General features: G+C 39.5%; 1 protein-coding gene across 3 annotated transcripts in view; it reads right to left on the bottom strand.

Annotated features, from left to right (window-relative positions):
• Window positions 1-19386, bottom strand: part of OBI1 (ORC ubiquitin ligase 1) — a 43364-nt gene extending 23978 nt beyond the window's left edge. The window contains exons 1-4 of one of the 3 annotated variants that reach the window (XM_033177474.1): window positions 19219-19386; window positions 5922-6057; window positions 3169-3260; window positions 612-860 (exon numbers count right to left, since the gene is read on the bottom strand). In XM_033177474.1, the coding sequence (XP_033033365.1) occupies window positions 612-860; window positions 3169-3260; window positions 5922-6057; window positions 19219-19290 (549 nt within the window). In that variant the 5' untranslated portion in view covers window positions 19291-19386. Of the gene's footprint in view, window positions 1-611; window positions 861-3168; window positions 3261-5921; window positions 6058-18194; window positions 18609-19218 lie in introns of those variants that run through there. The other 2 variants (XM_033177475.1, XM_033177476.1) reach the window with 2 other exon arrangements.
• Window positions 19387-19707: the final 321 nt, after the last annotated feature.

Genomic DNA, 19707 nt, shown 5'->3' with positions numbered 1-19707 from the left:
ATCCTAGAGGTTTGCCTTTTTCACCATGCTGTATCTTGTTCAAAGAATAATTGAAAAAAATGAACCAGTTTCATAAACCACAATATTCTTTTGCACGAAGTATTCTAAAGCAGCTGCTTATTGCTGTTATGGAATTAGTCACTAAGCCTTTATTTATCTATCTACAATCTTAAAAATAAGCGAGTGATAGCAATAGAAAAGATAAGGTCAAAACTTTTCCCTTCATAGGTGCAAAAATGGGTATGTGTTTTAGGTACACAGGGGAAGTCGCTGATACAAGCTTAAAAAAACTACAGCAAACCACAAAGAGGACGAAACAGAAACACATCCTTTAAATTGGCATTACTCTTCTAGAAGAAGATGCAATCTTAAAAAGAAGCAGCACTACAGTCTCTAATTACAGTCACAAATGGAACCACCTGGTATTTCTTGGCAGTTAATGATATTTAAATGAGAAAAAGTCTTCTTATTGCATATAAATGCTAATCCAGAGATTCTGTCCTTTCCTCACACATCATCTGATGATGAGTCAAGATAATACGGCTATTTATGCTTTTGAAGGTACTTATTTTAAAAACAACCATAATAGATTTTTAAAAACCACAACTTACCTCCTTTAGCTTATCCACATCATCTTTCACTTTTTCATAGATTTCATTAGCTGTTCTGAGTTTTTTCTTCCACTCTGCTACAGTTTCTGGGTTAATTTTAGTTGGGTTATCTGTGACTAGATGTCTGTCTTCATTTTGGTTGCCCTGCATCAAGGTTAAAGGATCCAGAATAGTTTTGATCTGTGACTCCAAGCTGAGATTTTTACTCTTAAGCTCTTCTACTTCTTTCTGTAAACAATCTATTTCGTCCTGAAAAAGCATTGCATAGTCATGAGGTAGGCATAGACACTAAACACATACATACATATGCTAAACTGAAGTCAACATGGTTTGAATTTTGTACTTAAAATTCTGTAGACACATAGATTCTTTACACATCAAAAGAGTTTTGTAGGGAGAAAGTCACATACAGTTTAAAGTGGCCTGACTGATAAAAACTGGGATTTATGTTGCCTTCATTTTAATTCAATGTTAGTTGTGATTTTTAAAAATGCTAAACCTTTGATTCTATTTAAGATATCGTCCATAAAATAAGAAAAGTCACATGAATTCCAACAGGGAAGTAGATTCCATTTCAAAAAAAACAAAAAACAATAAAAAACATTAAACTGCTTTACTGAGGGGAATTTAAAAGTACATTGAGGGGGGCCGGGTTAAAAAAAAAAAGGTACAGTTTGTCCCCACCTCATCCCCACATCTACAGGGGATTGGTTCGAGGACCCTAAGGGATACCAAAATCCATGGATGCTCAAGTTCCTGATGGAAAATGGCTAGTGGTGTATTTGCATATAACCTATGTACATCCTTCCATACATTTTAAATTGGCTCTATTTATAATAACTAATACAATGTAAATGTCATACAAATAGTTGTTAAACTGCATTATTTATATATTTTTTTTTTAAATTTTCAATCTTGGTTGTTTGAATCCACAGATGATGAACCCTTGGATATGGTGGGCTGACTGTACAGAGTTATCAAGATGATCACGCCTGTAATTCCAGCACTTTGGGAGGCCAAGGAGGGTGGGCCAGCTGAGGTCAGGAGTTCAGGACCAGCCTGGCCAACATGGTGAAACCTCACCTCTACTAAAAATATAAAAAATTAGCTGAGTGTGGTGGCAGGCACCTGTAGTCCCAGCTACTTGAGAGGCTGAGGCAGGAGAATTGCTTGACCCCAGGAGGCAGAGGTTGCAGTGAGCTGAGATCACACCATTTGCATACCAGCCTGGGTGACAGTGAGACTGTCTCACAAAAGAAAAAGATAATCGTTAGGGTTTTGTTTGATATTTTCACTTCTATTTTTGAAGTATGAGTGAAACCATCTATCATTTCCTTCTACTTTTCATTTCAGAATAATATCTGTAGTTAATTTTGAATTTTTAACTTTTCTGGATTCTGGTTCTTCAATTACTACTGGTACTATTTCAAGTATTAGCTTTCCCACTCTGGAACTGTTTATTATCTTAAAACCAGTTACTAAACATTTGGGTTAGAACTTCTTACTATGATGCCATTTATTCATCTATAATAAATATGTAACCTTAAATTGAGGTTTTTAAAAATTCTGTTAGAAAATAAACTCCCAAGTAGCTCAAGTGATCTTCCAAAGGATTAATTTGTTTACTATCTGAGTATGATATTCATTATATAAAAATACATTTTAGCATTAAATGACACACAGATAGTATTACTTACTATTTTAAATTGCAATACATTTCAACTTAAATAGCATTTTTATAAAACAAGCAAATTCATATATGTGGGGAACACATATATGAATAAACATTTATTTAATCATGTATTTATGCCCCACTGCATTCCAAAAATTTTTGAGGCAGTTGAAGTAGCTTCCACATATACAGTTAAACTGAAAGACATTTTGAGTCAAAAGAGGGGATCAATAATATCTCCTTCTGTAGTCAACATATAAAATGACAACTGGGCTTAATGTGTACTATTCAAAAGTGTGTGTATTCTATTAGCATGAATTTATTTGTAAAAATAGCATCACCATGTTCAATCATCCTGTTCATTCACCTTAGACAATAATTAGGAAATAGCACGTTTCACACTAAAATCTCTGTGCTGGCAGTTGACATAAGGTATAGTATTTACTTTACTAGCATTGATCAGGCTTATAATCATCCGTAATTTCATGGGCAGAAGCAACTGATGACTGTAGAGGTTGGACTGGCTTTCACAAGGAGATTTCCTTTTTCTCCCAACTTCTTGAGGAAGCAAATAAAAATGACGTCTGTAGATATACAAATTTTAACTTAAAAAAAAAAAAAAGAAAGAAATGCTTCCAAATGTTCCTTTTTTCTGGAATCCCATTCCCCTCTTCCTTGGTACTTAAAGAAAAAAAAAAAAACAAAAAATCTCTTTCTTCTATTTTTCAAAAGGAAAAAAGAAAAAGCATTTATCAAATTTTTTTTATAAGCTTTTAAAACTAAGTTTCATTGGATATTTACTCTAAGAAGTCTGGGGTGTGAGGTAGGTCAGTTTTTACCTTGAATTCACTGCTAATATAATTTTAAACTTTAATTATCGTTTACCTCATACTCTTTGTGTAGTAATTCAAGTCTAGTTTTCCGAAGATGCTTCCTGACTGTGTGGCTTAGCGTAGGTTCACTTTCACTTGTTCCTCCTATAGGAAAAAAAAAATCCTAATTTTTCGTTCTGATTCGGGAAGAATGAAAATGATCCTTTTTCATACTGTTTTATATAGCTTCCTAGCTTCGTATCTACCCTTCCCCTTTCATACACACTTGGGGCTAACATCTAGGCTTTTTCTCTATCCTAATCCTAAGGAAAAAAAAATACATCAAATAACACCATAAGAAATATCTTCAGTAATACATTCATACTGTGTTTACATATTTATATATCTTATCACAGCAAACTCAGCAAAGGAAAGGGCTATATATTATCATATTTGGACTACTTCAAATTCTGAAAACTAGACTATATTTAAATAATAAAATAAAACTAATTATTATATTTACATTTAACCAACAGATTATATAAAAATTTATTACTGGCCAGGTGCGGTGGCTCACACCTGTAATCCCAGCACTTTGAGAGGCTGAGGCAGGCGGATCACGAGGCCAGGAGATCGACACCATCCTGGCTACAGTGAAATCCCATCTCCACTAAAAATACACACACACACAAAAATTAGCTGGGTGTGGTGGTGGGCACTTGTAGTCCCAGCTACTCAGGAGGCTGAGGCAGGAGAATGGCATGAACCTGGGAGGCAGAGCTTGCAGTGAGCCGAGATTGCACCACTGCACTCCAGCCTGGGCGACAAAGTAAGACTCCGTTTCAAAAAAAAAAAAAAAAAAGTATTACTGCTATATACCTGTGTATGTAGATTAATTTAATGTGTCTTTTCACGGATTCTAACAGCCTAGTTACAATGGACTGTAAGTCATGGCATTAACTATATGTCATGACTTGTTACAAATGCACTCACAATGAATCTTCCTGAGAGCTCTTCACTGATGCTCTGGTTACCTTCTTTGTACTTCTTAGCATTATAATAATAGCAAAGGCATTTTACAGATGTTCTTTTTCAGGATGTTCTATCCAAATGCAAAAAGAGATGAACTATTTTCCTTGAGAGAATTTATGAAATACCACTTAGGTATGAATGAATAAAGGTAGGATATGGGATGAGAAGAAAAGCTAGGGGAAAATATTCAGATCATCAGAGTTCATATTCTGCAAGAAAAGACTTGACTCCTTGGTGAAATTCAGCAGGTTAAAAAAAAATAATAATAAAAAAAATAAAACAGAGGTTAACCCTGTAGCATGCAACACAGCAGAGAACTAGTCCTCTACCAGACTTCACCCAGGTACCAAGAGCCAACTCTGATTGTTCCTTCATATCTCTTATTTGCTAAGTACTACCAGTTCTTTTGCTCTGCAGCAAATATATTCCTTTCTATTTGCTTTGTAAAAATCTTGGCCGGGCACAGGGGCTCACGCCTGTAATTCCCAGCACTTTGGGAGGCCAAGGCGGGCAGATCACCTGAGGTCGGGAGTTCGAGACCAGCCTGACCAACATGGAGAAATCCCATCTCTACTAAAAATACAAAATTAGCCGGGCGTGGTGGTGCATGCCTATAATCCCAGCTACTCGGGAGGCTGAGGGAGGAGAATCACTTGAACCCACGAGGCAGTTTGTGGTGAGCCGAGATCACGCCATTGCACTCCAGCCTGGGCAACAAGAGCGAAACTCAGTCTCAAAAAAAAAAAAAAAAATCTTAATTTAAGTCCATTTTCCCTAACTTGGGACTATAAACAATGACTTCTTAAGTTTTCTGAAAAATGTTTTCTACTTGGCTAATTATAGATTCACTTTCAATTTTTCCTAAAGCAAAAACAAGTAGAAATCATTTTAATTTTTACAACCTAAAATAAATAACTTATATGAGTAGAATAAAGACCAAACTCTGAAAAGGCTCTTTAGAAGTTTTCTTTTTCAAGGATCCTGTAGTTCAAGTTTTACTCCCCTCCTTCCCCACCAATATTAGTGTTACACAGAATTTATTTTTTACCCTTAATCCACTTACATATTCTATCACCTAGGCAAAAGCCGCCTACCAGACCTACTCACATCCTGTCTATTCCTATAGTCCAACCTATGTATTACCACGAGTAATATTCGTAAAGCACATTTTGGATCATACCATCATGCTCAAAACCATCATGCCGGATTCACCCTTCTTCTCAGTCCTTCAGCAAGTCCCTGATTTAGCTGTCATTCAAGGTTCTCTACACTAAAGTCTCAATTTACCTTCTGTCTTATTTCAGTAGTCGAACCCAAAGTAGACTACTGATCATTTCTAAAAACATGCTTTGTGTTTTCCTGTGTGTAAACTTTAGTACGTGCTATTCTCCCTGCAGGAAATGCCCTCCTTAATTTCCACCAGTTGAAATGTTATCCATCCTTAAATTTAAATGTCCAGCTTAAAGGCCACCTACCTTATGAAGTCCTTCTCAATGTTCTTAGCTGAAGTTTCTTGCCTGAACTCTCTGAGCTTTTTGGGAGGCCCTTAGCACTTGCTGCTTTTCTTTTGGTTCAGTAAGCTCCGTGAGGCTCTCAGGGTTACTCCTCTTAGCACCTCTCAGTGCCTTGTGCTCCAGTTGCTCCACATACACATTACACAAATTACTCATCCACTCAGTACTATGTTGGCCAAATAGCATCACTGAAAATAGTCTGTTTCAATCTTCCCAAAATATATATTATTTGGAGATTGTTTCAAACCTATTCCTATGTGTATATAAAACAGTCCCTTACCTATAATTTCTTTGCAAGGATTTTCAGGAGTGATGGGGACTCTGCAAGCTGGACACTGGCTATTATTCTTCAACCACAAATCAATACAAATCGAACAAAATACATGGTTGTTGATACATATGACAGGCTGACGTACCTTTGAAAAAAAAAAAAATCACTTTTAGTACAGGACAACAGTCATAATTAGAAGACCAAATGGTTTTGTTTAGAGAAAACTGCTTCTCTAGATTATAGCAGAGTGGGTGTTTAAGAAGGGATGTATCTAGGGCTTTTAAAAACACTGCTTCTGTTGGCACTTTGCTTTTTACACATGTTTGAGAGAGATACTAGCTGAGATACCGGATCATGGAGACTGAAGTTTTTGACATAAAATGCTTTATTTTGTACCTAAACCACAGAACTCATGCCAAAAACAAAATGCTTTTTGTTCCACTAAGGCTGGGACAATTTTGCTCAAACTCTTCTATTTTAACATTATGGAACCACAGGATTAGGTTTTTGAAAATATCATTTAGCACAATCATCCATCTGATGACTGAATCCTTTTCTCAATTCATTCCACTGTGTTACAGAGTAACAGCAACTATTAAGTATTGATATTTTACTAGAAATTCCCTAAAAGCAAACAGTAATGAAAGCTAAAACAACCCAAAAGGCATGAATTCCACTCTCCAGTAGTTTATAATCTAAACAGCAAACAATGCAGAATTACTGAGATACACCAACTATACAAATCTTTGACTCCAGCCTCCATTTAAACAAGCACAAATAATAATGCCTTACATTTACAGCACCCCCTCCTTTTTTTTTTTTTTTTTTTTGAGACGGAGTCTCACTCTTTCACCCACGCTGGAGTACAGGGGCACCATCTAGGCTCACTGCAACCTCTGCCTCCTGGGTCAAGCAATTCTCCTGTCTCAGCCTCCTGAGTAGCTGGGACCACAGGCGCCCGCCACCACGCCAGCTCACTTTTGTATTTTTAGTAGAGATGGCGTTTCACCATATTGATCAGGTTGGTCTCAAACTCTTGACCTCAGGTGATCCGCCTGCCTTGGCCTCCCAAAGTGCTGGGATTACAGGCGTAAGCCACCAAACCTGGCCTATAGTCATATTTTACAAAGGGCTTTCACATGCATCTTTCACTGCCCCAACCCTTTTCCATCTCTCCTTTTAAAAATACCACAACTTGGTGAGGTAAACAGCATAAATGTGCTTTACAAATAAGAAAACAAAGGCATGAAGAAAGTAGGTAGCTTGCTCAGGGTTAACTGAGTGTTTTGACTGTTTGTAGTAGTTTTATCAGGAGGAAAAAAAGAAAAGAGACATTGTTTTGGTTTTCTCCACAGCATTAATATCTGATATTATATGTGTGTTTACATATTTATTATCTATCTCCCTTATCAGAATGAAACTCCATGAGAGCAAGAACTTCTTTACTCTCATTCATAACGAAACCTTTAGTGCCTAGAAGATAGCTTGGTACTTAGCAGGTACTCAACAAAGGTTTGTTGAATGATTAACTGCTATTAAGACAGTATTAACATTCAACTAGTTGAGAAAGTTTTCAGAAGGAAATAATGATTTAATATTTTTTCAAATAGCACAAATTTAACAATACAAACAAAAACAGCACAGAAAAATATAGTCTTTCACTTGATTTACATGTTATCTTCACGGTGGGACTCAGAACATTTCATAGCCATTTTCTATTTCCCTATTCTAATAGTAAAGTGTAGAACCCTTCTGCACTAGGAACTGGAAGACTAGAAGGTCAAGGGAAAGCAGAATAAGTAGAGGGAGAATGAAGACGCAGTACCAACACAAACCACTTTTCTTGGAGAAAATGCTTGTGCTGCTCTATGTCTGACTTAAAAGGATGCTACTGAGTATTCGTTAATTTGAAAGGGGCCCCCACTCTCAAAGAAATAATAGACGCGTGGCTATTCATGACGGGCAGGTAATCATTTGAGTCTCATTACAAAGAGTTCTCCGGTCTCAGTCCGGCTTTCTGAACATTCTGGTTCTCCCTTGATTATGAACACTAACCCAAGAAAACTAAAAGATAATTTGGAATTGATTTAAACTTCTTCTTGGAGAAACTTAATTCTAAATCATTCATTTCAACTGGTTTGACAAGATTCATTAAAAAAAAAAAAAAAAGAGAACCGTAGTGTTTCAAAGTCTTCTTTCAAAGTGGTCCTACCAGCAGCCAGGAGTGAACGCTTATCTATAAAGCATTCCTGGTCAGAGTCTCAAATGGCAGACAAACTTGAACTTTATTTGCAGGCTCTATTTTTTTTTTCTTAAAAATTCATGTGATTTGCAAGTCCAGACCATAATATATTTATATATGTTTTAATTTCATCTTTATGTCATGAAATCTTTTAAGAACACAAAAATCCCAAACCAAGAAATTACTGCCTTATCTATTCTGTAACTTCCCCCAAACACACACACACACACCCCCCATATCCCTGCAATATTCCTAGAAGTACTATATGCCCCAAATTAGGAAGCTCAGGTAAAAAAGGAAGTTATCTACTGGTATCTACTTTTATAGTAGTAAGTTATTTTTTATAAGTTATGAATTCATCTGAAAATGGATAAAAGCCAATGCTCAAGACATAAAAGTGTGCACATTATATGAGAGGATTCAAGATGCTCTGCCTCCCTTTCCATTAAAAAAAAAAAAAAAATTTAAAAGCAATCAGTAGGCCAGGCATGGTGGCTCACTCCTGTAATCCCAGCACTGTGGGAGGCCGAGGTGGGTGGATCACCTTAGGTCGGGAGTTTTGAGACCAGACTGGCTAACATGGAGAAACCCCATCTCTACTAGAAATACAAAATTAGTGGGTTGTGGTGGTGCATGCCTGTAATACTTGGGAGGCTGACGCAGGAGAATCACTTGAACCCAGTAGGCAGAGGTTGCAGTGAGTCGAGATCGCGCCATTGCACCCCAGCCTGGGCAACAAGAGCAAAACACCATCTCAAAAAAAAAAAAAAAAAAAAAAGACAATCAGTATTTTTCATGTATTTGCTCCCACAACAAAGGTTAAATATTATCTCCCCAATCTACAAAGTGGTTGTGAGCAACTCAGTAGTTGTTGTTATCATATACTGAAGTGGCAAAGACAAGAAAAGCAGATTTCACACAAGGTAAAAATCAAGAATTCTGTTTTAGCTATGCTAAATTTGTGATGCCAAGCCCATTTTTAGGTGGACAAGTTCAGCACAGCAGGTTTTCAGTCACTGGCATAAAAGATATGGGTATATAAAGCCATAGGACTAGAGGAGATCCCATGAACCGACAAAATAGCTGGTGAAAAGGCATTCCAGCAAGCAAAGGAAAAGGAAGAGCAACCAGCAGAGGAAATTGACAAGGAGGGGTCCTGTGATGTAGGAAAGGAGAATATGATATCACAGAAGTCCAGGCAAGGAAGTTTTTCAAGAGAGAGGCAGCGGCCAGATAAGTAAAATATTGATGAGAGATTGAGTTTGATGTGCACTGAGATGTGACTATGGGATTTAACTGCTTGGAAGTCACTGTGATCAGCTACCGACAAGCACTGTTTCAGTGAATGTTGGGGATGGAAATCTGACTGGAGGTTGAGAGACAATGAAAGATGAAGAAGTGAAGTCAGAAAATACAGACAATTCTTTCACGTTTTGCTGTAAAGGAGAGAGCATAAAAATGAGACCACAGTTAGGAATGCCAATGGGAATGATAAAGAGAGGATATTAGTGATGGAGGAATAGTGATGGGGGTATTACAGCGATAGGCAGCAAAGTCCCTAACAAGTCAAGAGGGGAAAGGGATTCAAAGCACAAAAGGAGATTTTGGCTTATACAAGAGTGAGGGTTTGTCTTCTTTTGCAACAGAAGGGAAAGCAAGAGGTGTGTGAACGAATACAAAGGGGTTGGAAGATCTGTGGATGGTACAATGAGGAAATTCATGTTCCAACTATTTCAGCTGCTTATCTTTTGTCATTAAATATGGGGTGAGGTTATTAGGTGAAAACGAGAAGGGAGGTGGGTTACAGATTTGAGGAAACAGGAGAATAAAGCAGTAATTTTGAAAAGTGAGAAAGCAAATTTACTAGGTATATGTAGCAGATTGCTATATATTGTTGAGTTCCTTTTCCAGGTCTGTGGTTTCTAATGCAAGGTAAGATTAATTAATGTAGGTGTGTATTTTTCTTATCAATATTTAGCTGTGGAGATTCAGGCAGGAAGTAGATGAGTAGTTTGGTTTATCCAGAGTTGGGGTTTTTGCCAAGGAGGAAGAGACAGGGACTGATGGTAACAAATGACCACAAATAATAAGGGAAACACGTAAGTGGTAATGATGACAGTGAAAAAGTGATAGGGTCAACAAAAATGTCTCGATAAGGTTAAAGTAATGGTGGAGAGTAAGTATGATGGAAACAGGATCGGAGAGTGTGATGCTTATAGTCAAGATACTAAAGGTGGTATAACTGCTTTCGCTAACGTTTTGTCCTGGGCCATCTTATCTGATATGTTCTATTTTCACTCTCAATCTCATGTGTCACATGGCATTAACATCTATCCTATGCTGACAACTCCCAAGTCTCCCTCTGTAACTGGACCTCAGTAAGTGGCAGAGCTTAGGCTCTGATAGACAAACCTGGGGCCAACTCCAGTTCTGCCATTTATTGAGCAATCTGACCTTGGGTAAGCCTGTTAGCTACTGTGGGCATCAGCTTCTGCCTCTGAAAACTGTGGCTTAACCTAGCAACCTTTTCATTCAGGTTTAAGATAATACAATGGATGTCAGCACAGACACTTCCACAAAGCAATCCCTCAAAAAAAAAAAAGGTAATAATATTACTATATCCAAGTGCCTAGGAGCCAACTACATATAAGGATACTGCAGCGGCCTCAACCATAACATGTCCAAAATCAAACTTGGCCTCCACACACACTTGCTCCTCTTCCTGCACATCCTCCCATCTAAGTTAATGAGATCACTACTTCTCCACTTGAGCTACAACAGAGCTATGTCTGAATCACTCTTTCTACTTATCCTCACCATCCAAACTGTCACCAGATGCTGGTATTATACATTAAGTCTAAGAAGTCACAGATATGAAGATTCACCAATATTTTATGTGTCACTAAGAATGAAAAACTGTCAATTACAATTGTTAAGATACAACCAGATTCCAGAGATGTTATAATTTGAAAAAAACATGTACATCTCAGAATAGTCAAAACATGACAAATCTACCTCCAAATGTTCTTTCACCTCTCATCTATCCTTTCCTTTACATCTTCACCCCAATGAATTTAAGGTTCTCATTCTTTTACCTTTGATCTACGGCAATGACCACCTCCCAAGCTTACAAATGTTCATTTCAGCACACCTTTCACAATGATGCCAGAGCTACCTTCCTAAAATATGAATAAGCAGATTTCACTCCTCTCCTACAAAACAGTAATGATTTTTTTCCTGCTCATAGTTCAAGGTATAGCCTTCAAAGAACATAATCTAATTCTTAAACAGCCATTTCCTTTGATCTACCATTTCAATATTTGACACAATGCACACTTCAACTTCACAGGTCTACTTATGTTCACCAGTAAGAATATGAACATTGGGGGCTCCCTGTTTATGGGTTCCCTATTTATGGAGCTCCCATTTCTCAGCTTGATGTATCCCATTTCTCAGCTTGATGGAGGTTTCTCCATCCTCCCTAGACAGTAACAAAAAAATAAAAAATAAAAAATAAAAACCTTCTCTCCTTTTAAGATGCAAATAAAATGCTACCTCCTCTGCAAGCCTTCACTAATCTTTTTCAGAATTAACCAAGTCTTTGACAGGGCACTCTGTTCATTTATTTAATGTTCACCTCTTTCTGCATTGTGCTGTACTTAAAAACTGTTTACATCCTGTCTTCCTTAATAGATTTCAGGCTCACTGACCTGGGTGAGTGTCTTTCTCATCTTTAACAATAACTGTAAGATTAATAAAAGTGAATTTTGATGTAGTATAATGAAAGGCTGAGATAATAATCCTAAAAGTTTCAAGCAGCAAAAGGTCAACAGCCACTGTCAAACTGTGAAAAAGCAAAAGTTTAACCTCCGCATTTAATATGCCAAAATGATACGGAACCACCACCACAGGCAGACTGCTTGGCTCTGTCTGCTAAGAGCCATTAACAATGTCACCCACAGGAAAATTTTCTGCACTGTTGGATACCTGGTATTATCACCACCTTTGTGTTGGAGGATTTCTGAAACAGTTAATTCATTTCTTTGGAAATGAATACTGGAATGAGTATCAGATGAAGATTTCTAGACAACGGAATCAATGAATTTATCTTAGGAGAATAGAAATTTCTAAATAACTACTAAAACAAGTTACTTGTTATATATTTGACTGTAATCTGTGGTAGCAAAACACAAAGAATCTAGCACCCATCCTCTTCTACCCAGATCCTGCTCTGGGCAGAACAAAACACACACATGATTTTCTTTAATAAGATCTTTCCAAGACAAAAAAAAAGTCATCATTTGTCACATTATTAGATTTTCTATCCGATTTACTTTCCAATGAGACCTGTTGCAATAAAACAGAACTCATGAAATAAAAATACAAGACCAAAAAATGGCAATGGTAAGTAACATACAATTCCAAACTCATCTGGAGTAAGCACATTAAAGTGGTATCCTAGGGAGTGGTCCCCAAACTTTTTGGCACTAGGGACTGGTTTCATGGAAGACAATTTTTCCACAGACTGGAGGGTTCCACCTCAGAACATCAGGCATTAGAATCTCATAAGGAGCACACAATCTAGATCCCTTGCATGCACAGTTTGCATTCGGGTTCGTGCTCCTATGAGAATCTAACGCTGCCTCTGATCTGATAGGAGGCAGAGCTCAGGTGGTAATGCTACCTCACTCCCTGCTCACCTTCTGCTGTGCAGTCCTGGTTCCTGATAGGCCACTGACTGACCAGTACCGGACTGAGACTGGAGACTCCTGCCCTAGGGTATATCCCCCAGGTGAAAAGGATGGGCCCTTCTTACTGGAATGGGCCTGAGGGGCCAGTCCTTGGCGCAGATATATTAACCTTACAATCTGTTACTCTACTCTGATATTTCATTTCTTTTAAGGATGTTCCCGTCTTAAGAGACTCCAATCTACCACCAAATCCCCTTTCTTAAAAAAAGCAAGTATACTTGGGCAGAGACATGCCCAAGGCTGTTGTTCATTAATATCCGTATCATCCTAGACTCACCCACCAGGAGTTATACATTGGCTTCAAACAGCGTTTCTCAACTTTGGCATTACTAACATTTTGGACTGAAGAAATTTTTGTTTTAGGGGGTTTCCTGCATATTACAGGATGTTTGTCTAGCAGCATCCCTGGGCTCTACCCACCAGATGCGAGCAGCAGCCCCTTGAAAACAACGAGAGATGCCTCCACACACTGCCCCATGTCCCTAGGGGACAAAATCTACCTCCACCTAGTTGAGAACCACTAGTATGGGATATTCACAGGAATCTTACTAATAAGCTAGTGGGGCTGTTAGTATCAAATCTATTTTCAGTTGTGGAAACTGAGACTCTAAGAAATAATGATATGGGTTGTAAATGGTAGAGCTAGCATTTGTACTCAATGTGATTCAACTGCAAAATCACGTGTTCTTTCAACTAAGAAATAGTTATTTCTTCCTTGGAGCAGGGTTAGTGAACAATAATCTGGGAATAATAAATACAAGACGATGTACCTGAAGGAAGTGAGATCCTGGACACTGATGGAGGTGATGGGAGTGAAGAGGGTATTGATGAACTTTACCAACTGGTCTTGCAATTATATCTATATATTATAAAATCAACCCCCCTGCCCTTCTGGCATCCTCCCTTCACTAGAGACAAGAGCCTACTCTGCTTCTGGAACGAATACTATTCTTTCTAGCACCTTGTCAAAACTTTATGGGTTTCTCTAGTGAAGACCTGGAAAGACAATGAAAAGGATTAGTCTTCGGTGTAAAAATGACTATGATGGGGCACCACTACTTCAACATTAGGAATCTGGAAACTCTTCAAAGTAGAATTCCTGCATAGCTCTTGGTTACGTTTTAAGACATCCCTGGCTCTGGGCCAAAATTTAGGTCCTATAACTTAAGGAAAAAAAAAAAAAAACCTGTGTGAAATAAGTCACTTAATGCCCATAGTACTGGTTCCCCATTCCTGTCCAGGTAAAAGGAGAGATGATACATCTCTTCTCTCCTACCTTCATCCCTACCAGAAATGTTTTAGGATAAACTGGAATTGGATTTGTCAAGTAAGTATGTCAGCTATTACATACCAACCCTGAAAATTACTAGGATACATCTATGATTTTTGAATTAGTATACACTACATAAAAATACAATATTGTTAGACTTTTCTGAAAGTGACTAAATCCTTCAAACTTATTTTAAACTGGAAAAAAGAGAAAAATGTAGAACTTGCTTGCAGTCCATATGGCTTTTTTCCAAAGCAAATTACTTATGACAATTATGTACAAGGCTGGTTCTTAAATCCACTCTTGGGAACTGACAGGCAATCAGGACTCAAACATGGGCTCCATGTACTGACAGGGATGACTTGCTGGTCAATCAACAGCTCCAAGTGAACAGTGATTAATGAATTTTGTCATACTGGAGTGAGGACTCTAAGTTGCATAAGGCTTTGTCCCTAGCCCTATCTTTTCAATATTTTACATAAACAATATGGGTGAGAAGCAGAGAGGCATCCCCGAAAGAAGGGATTCTTCTGATAGCATTCCTTACGGGAAACAGTCTATTAGAGGATACTCCAAGACACAGGAACTCCTGCATTATAAGGAAGCTGATTTCATTTCTGGTTATTTCAGCCAGAAAGCTTGACCTTAACATTAAGTAGAAGTCATTATTTTATGGAGCCACACAAGGCCTGAGTTCCTTCCAAATGAAAAATATTTTAATTATTTAAAGATTCTCTATCATATCCATTCATTCCAGCACTATTCCAGTCCACCTACATTTCAACCCCAATTTTATTCTCTCCCAAATGCTTTCAAAATACTCTGGTTGTTTATCTTAAAGTATAGGGCCCAAACCTGGACTCATAGTCAAATGAGAAATAACTGAATATGATACATTTATGTTGAAAAAGCATTAGTTACTTTGCACTTCTCTTGAGAATCTCCTTCACCCTTTCATAAAACCAACTGCGGGCCACATTTGGCTTTCACTCATGGCAAAATGCATGCATAGCTAATAGGAAGTATTGCATGCCATAATTTGGTTTCACAGTTTGAGTCTCAACTGAAAAGATAAACCCCGGAATTATCTAGAGGTAAACTGGTTTCTAACAGCCTGGTGGCACTATCAAAACGTCACTTAACAGATACCCTGGGATGGATCATTACTACATTTCTGCTGGCTGGCCCACCAGTCTAAGCGCGGAGGCTCAAGCCTGTAATCCCAGCACTTTGGGAGGCCGAGACGGGCGGATCACGAGGTCAGGAGATCGAGACCATCCTGGCTAACACGGTGAAACCCCGTCTCTACTAAAAAAATACAAAAAATTAGCCGGGCGAGATGGCGGGCGCCTGTAGTCCCAGCTACTCGGGAGGCTGAGGCGAGAGAATGGCGTAAACCCGGGAGGCGGAGCTTGCAGTGAGCTGAGATCCGGCCACTGCACTCCCTCTGGGCGACAGAGCGAGACTCTGTCTCAACAACAACCAAAAAAAAAAAAGGAAGAATAGGCAAGAAAATATGCTATACAAAAATCATCCCATAGGATGGTACCTAACTTCTTCAGGCCACATACAGCTCTTACTTACAATATTTACGAAGTAACTAAAGACATTACTGGGTAGAGAAAATTCACCTTTAAGACTGAAGTAGAGACAGAGGTCTGAATTTTCCAACTTTAAGTGCAAAGGCAAAGCATTAACAGGTGAATACTTAGGCTCACTCTCCTTCCTCTCCATCCCCACTGGCATCTATCTCTTCAGATTTAATGCCCTGCCCTCACCTCTCCCCCTTCATGGTATCCACTTTGTGACCCTCCATCACAAAGTGGAATAATCAAATAATCAAAAGAGAAGATGGTGACTGTGAGATCTGGGGACATATGGTGACATTGGCACAAGAACAAATATCTTTAAAAAAGAGCTAGGCAGGAAGGACCTTAGGACCATTCTCAGAAGTGGCCAGAGATGTTCTATGTTAGGGAAGCAGAAGTGAACCTGAGGACACGCCATTTTTAATATCTCACAGTATAATATGTGTAGAAGGGTGAGCAGCCCAATCATATTGAATTTGCTTTCACTATACAAAAGGCAAGAGTCATGGAATCAGTTGAAAATTCTGGATGTACTGTGGCAATTTCCAGAACAGGTCTCATTTGGTTGGGAATGCAAATCTTCATTTAGAAGTGTTCCAGCTTCATAAAGCAACTGGGAAGAACAATTACTGGAAAAGGCTGGTTTCCTCAGTTTGAGGGCTGGCCTCAATGGCTACAGCAAAAGCTAACAGTTATTAAATATTATGTGCCAGACTTTATGCTAAACTTTGCACATGCTTTGTTTAATCTTCTGAAAACTGAAAGGATAGGGAATTCGTGTTATTACCATATTTCTACTGTTACAGATAAGGAAACAGGCTCAAAAGAGTTAAGTAACTTTAGCCGGGCGCAGTGGCTCACGTCTGTAATCCCAGCACTTTGGGAGGCCGAGGCGGGCAGATCACCTGAGGTCGGGAGTTCAAGACCAGCCTGATCAACATGGAGAAACCCCGTCTCTACCAAAAATACAAAATTAGCCGGGCGTGGTGGCGCATGCGTGTAATCCCAGCTATTGGGGAGGCTGAGGCAAGAGAATTGCTTGAACCCGGGAGGCGGAGGTTGCGGTGAGCAGAGATGGCGCCATTGCACTCCAGCCCGGACAACAACAGCGAAACTCCATCTCAGAAAAATTTAAAAAGTTAAGTAACTTGTAAAAGGTTGTATGACTGGTAAGATTAGAACCCGGCTAGTCTGAATGTAGAACTCAGGCCCTTAGTCACCTCACCGAAATTTCTGCTTCCATGGTGGTATCTGGCGGGGGGGAAAGCCAGTTTAAAAATCCTTAAATTTTTTTGTTTTTTTGTTTTTTCTGAGACAAAGTCTCACTCTTCTCTTCTCTCCCAGGCTGGAGTGCAATGGAGCGATCTCGGCTCACTGCAACCTCAGCCACCCAGGTTCAAGGGATTCTCCTGCCTCAACTGGGATTACAGGCGCCTGCCACCACACCTGGCAAATTTTGTATTTTTAGTAGCAATGGGGTTTCACCATATTGGCCAAGCTAGTCTCAAACTCCTGACCTCAGGCGATCCGCCTGCCGCGGCCTCCCAAAGTGCTGGGATTACAGGTGTGAGTCGCCACGCCCGGCCTAAAAAGTCTTAATCTTTTTATTTTTATTATCTGATTTTTATTTTATAATAAAGTTAACCAATACAGAAAAAAAAAAAAAAAAAAAAAAACAAAAAAACACTAAAAGTGCCTGCTGTCATGGATGAGCTTAGGTGAGTGTTTTACAAAGTAATCTGAAGACAAATGATGATAATGATAGAGGTTCAACTGCGAAGACTCAAAGCCTTAGTATTCCGAAGACACAAATGATAGTATAGAAGTTCAACCACAAAGACTCTAAGCTTTAGTATTCTTATTTTAAAAATGGAAAAACAGCCCTATCTTAAAGCACTGGTGTGAAGAGTAAACAAAATAATACATGCATACAAAAGCACTCTGTAGTCTGCAAATCACTCACTATATTCTACGATGCATCACTCTCATTAAATACAGAAAGTATAGGTTTGGTAAATCACACAGAACACTGTCAACACAATTGCAAAAGACAGCCCATAACCAACGGAAACTAGGTATAATGTGTAAAAAATTACTTCCCAAGCGTATTTTTATCAGCCTTTAAAGCTAGTGTTGGAGGAAACTAACTCAGAATTTAACACCCATTTCCAGGAACTTTATGTCAGGAGCCAAATGCAGACTGCGGCAAATAGAAACATCGCTTCTTCCTTCCCCCTAGCCATGCATGCAGGCAGTAAGCAGTAGCGAATGCCAGCTCAAACACCACCCTCGAGGAGGCCATCCTTGATCTCTCCAGTCAAACTGATCAAGCCATCCCCAATACATAATCTCCCAGCACATTTGCTATTTCACTGGCATTTCATTCTGACTGCTATCAAGAATTATCAGTTGCTTCCAATGCTGACTTACTTCTACTTTTTGAACCCAGTAAATTCACACAGAGCTTGAATCACCCCAGGCAGATCGTACTGGCCGGCACTCAAATGCTTGCTCTAGAAGTTTGTATTTCTCAAATCTAAGTCTACGGCTGTAGTTTCAGTCTGCGCTGGCGGGTAAACACACACCCAGACACACTACAGATGTAAAAATAATTCAGGGTGGGAAAAAATTGGTGGTTGTATCTTTCCCCTTCTTGATCTATTCGGTAAAGAAATGCTCTTTAAAACACCGAAAGTGAGGCGCAAATGGAAATGAATGAGGAGAGGGATGCATTAGAATATTCAAAGCTCCGTTTCTAAGTCAGAACCACTTTCCCTACCTTGTTTCACAAACACAGTAGGCACCTCTTGCATCACAAAGAGAGTATTCTATCTCCTGACTGACCCATTCTTGGAGTTAAAGGCCACACCTCTTATTCTAATACCCTCCACTGGCACTTACTATTTACTTTTCAAATTAGGAATTCGGAGCAGAGGTCATCCTCAAGGCCAGGGTAAGAAAAGGTAAAAGGTCTTAGAAATTGAAAAGACTCAATACACAGCACCGTAGGCCCCAGAAGATGAACACTAGTTACACAGAGGACTAAGGAGCCCGAGGTGAGGGAGGCTCCCAGGAAATGTGTTTTAATAGGTTTCACTACACGCCACACGAGCCTGCACAGTGAAGTTAAACATCTCTGCGATGTATTTCTGATCGGGCCTCTTGCGAGGCCGGTGTGAGGCCGCGGGCGGTGGCAGGGCCGTCTCGCCGTCCTCCTGGCAGACCACAGGTCGCTGTCACCCTCCTCCGAAAGGCGCCCAGATGAAACCATTAATCACGGTGCGCTGCCCCAGTCTCCCAGGACGCGGCCTCCCATCAAGAACGCGGGTGAGCGTTTTCTCCCATCTCGGCGCCTCACGCCCCTTCCCCGCCCCCCGCACGAGACCGCCCTCGGCCCGGCAAGCGACTTCATATCCAACCCCGTTTTGTAGCTGTGCCCACAATCACCCATTACCTTCCCCAAGCAAATGTGGCACGTGATGGGCAGAGTGAGCGACAATGTAACATTCTGCACGGTCTGAGCCATGGCAGCGTTCAGAATCCCGCCAACACGGAAGTCCCGCCGACCTACCGCGACTCCTCGCCAAGACTGGGCACGCGCGGACCGGCTACGGCGGCCCGATAGGGCCATAACCCGCCTGGGAGAGAAAACGAAAACGCACTTTCGAAATGCGGGATCTCCAAGGCATTTTCGTTTCATTAATAAATAAATAAATAAATAAATAAATAAAATAAAACAAAATCACTGGTTAGCCAACTGCAAGATACCTACGAATGTGTAGGAAGGTAGTTTACTACAAGTCTCGAGGATCTTGGAAAATCTAAAGGAAAGCGTAATAGTGGAGAGAAGAGAGGAAGATACGGAAAGGCGATTTTTAAAATCCCCAAATTGTTATCGGGGATTGGATGGGGTGAAGGAGAGTTTTTCCCTAATTATTAAACC

The sequence above is a fragment of the Trachypithecus francoisi genome, unplaced genomic scaffold (assembly GCF_009764315.1).
Source record: "Trachypithecus francoisi isolate TF-2019V2 unplaced genomic scaffold, Tfra_2.0 Lachesis_group18, whole genome shotgun sequence".
NCBI lineage: Eukaryota > Metazoa > Chordata > Mammalia > Primates > Cercopithecidae > Trachypithecus > Trachypithecus francoisi.
Note: the sequence above shows the minus strand (reverse complement) of the source record. Positions and strands in the feature narration are given on the sequence as shown.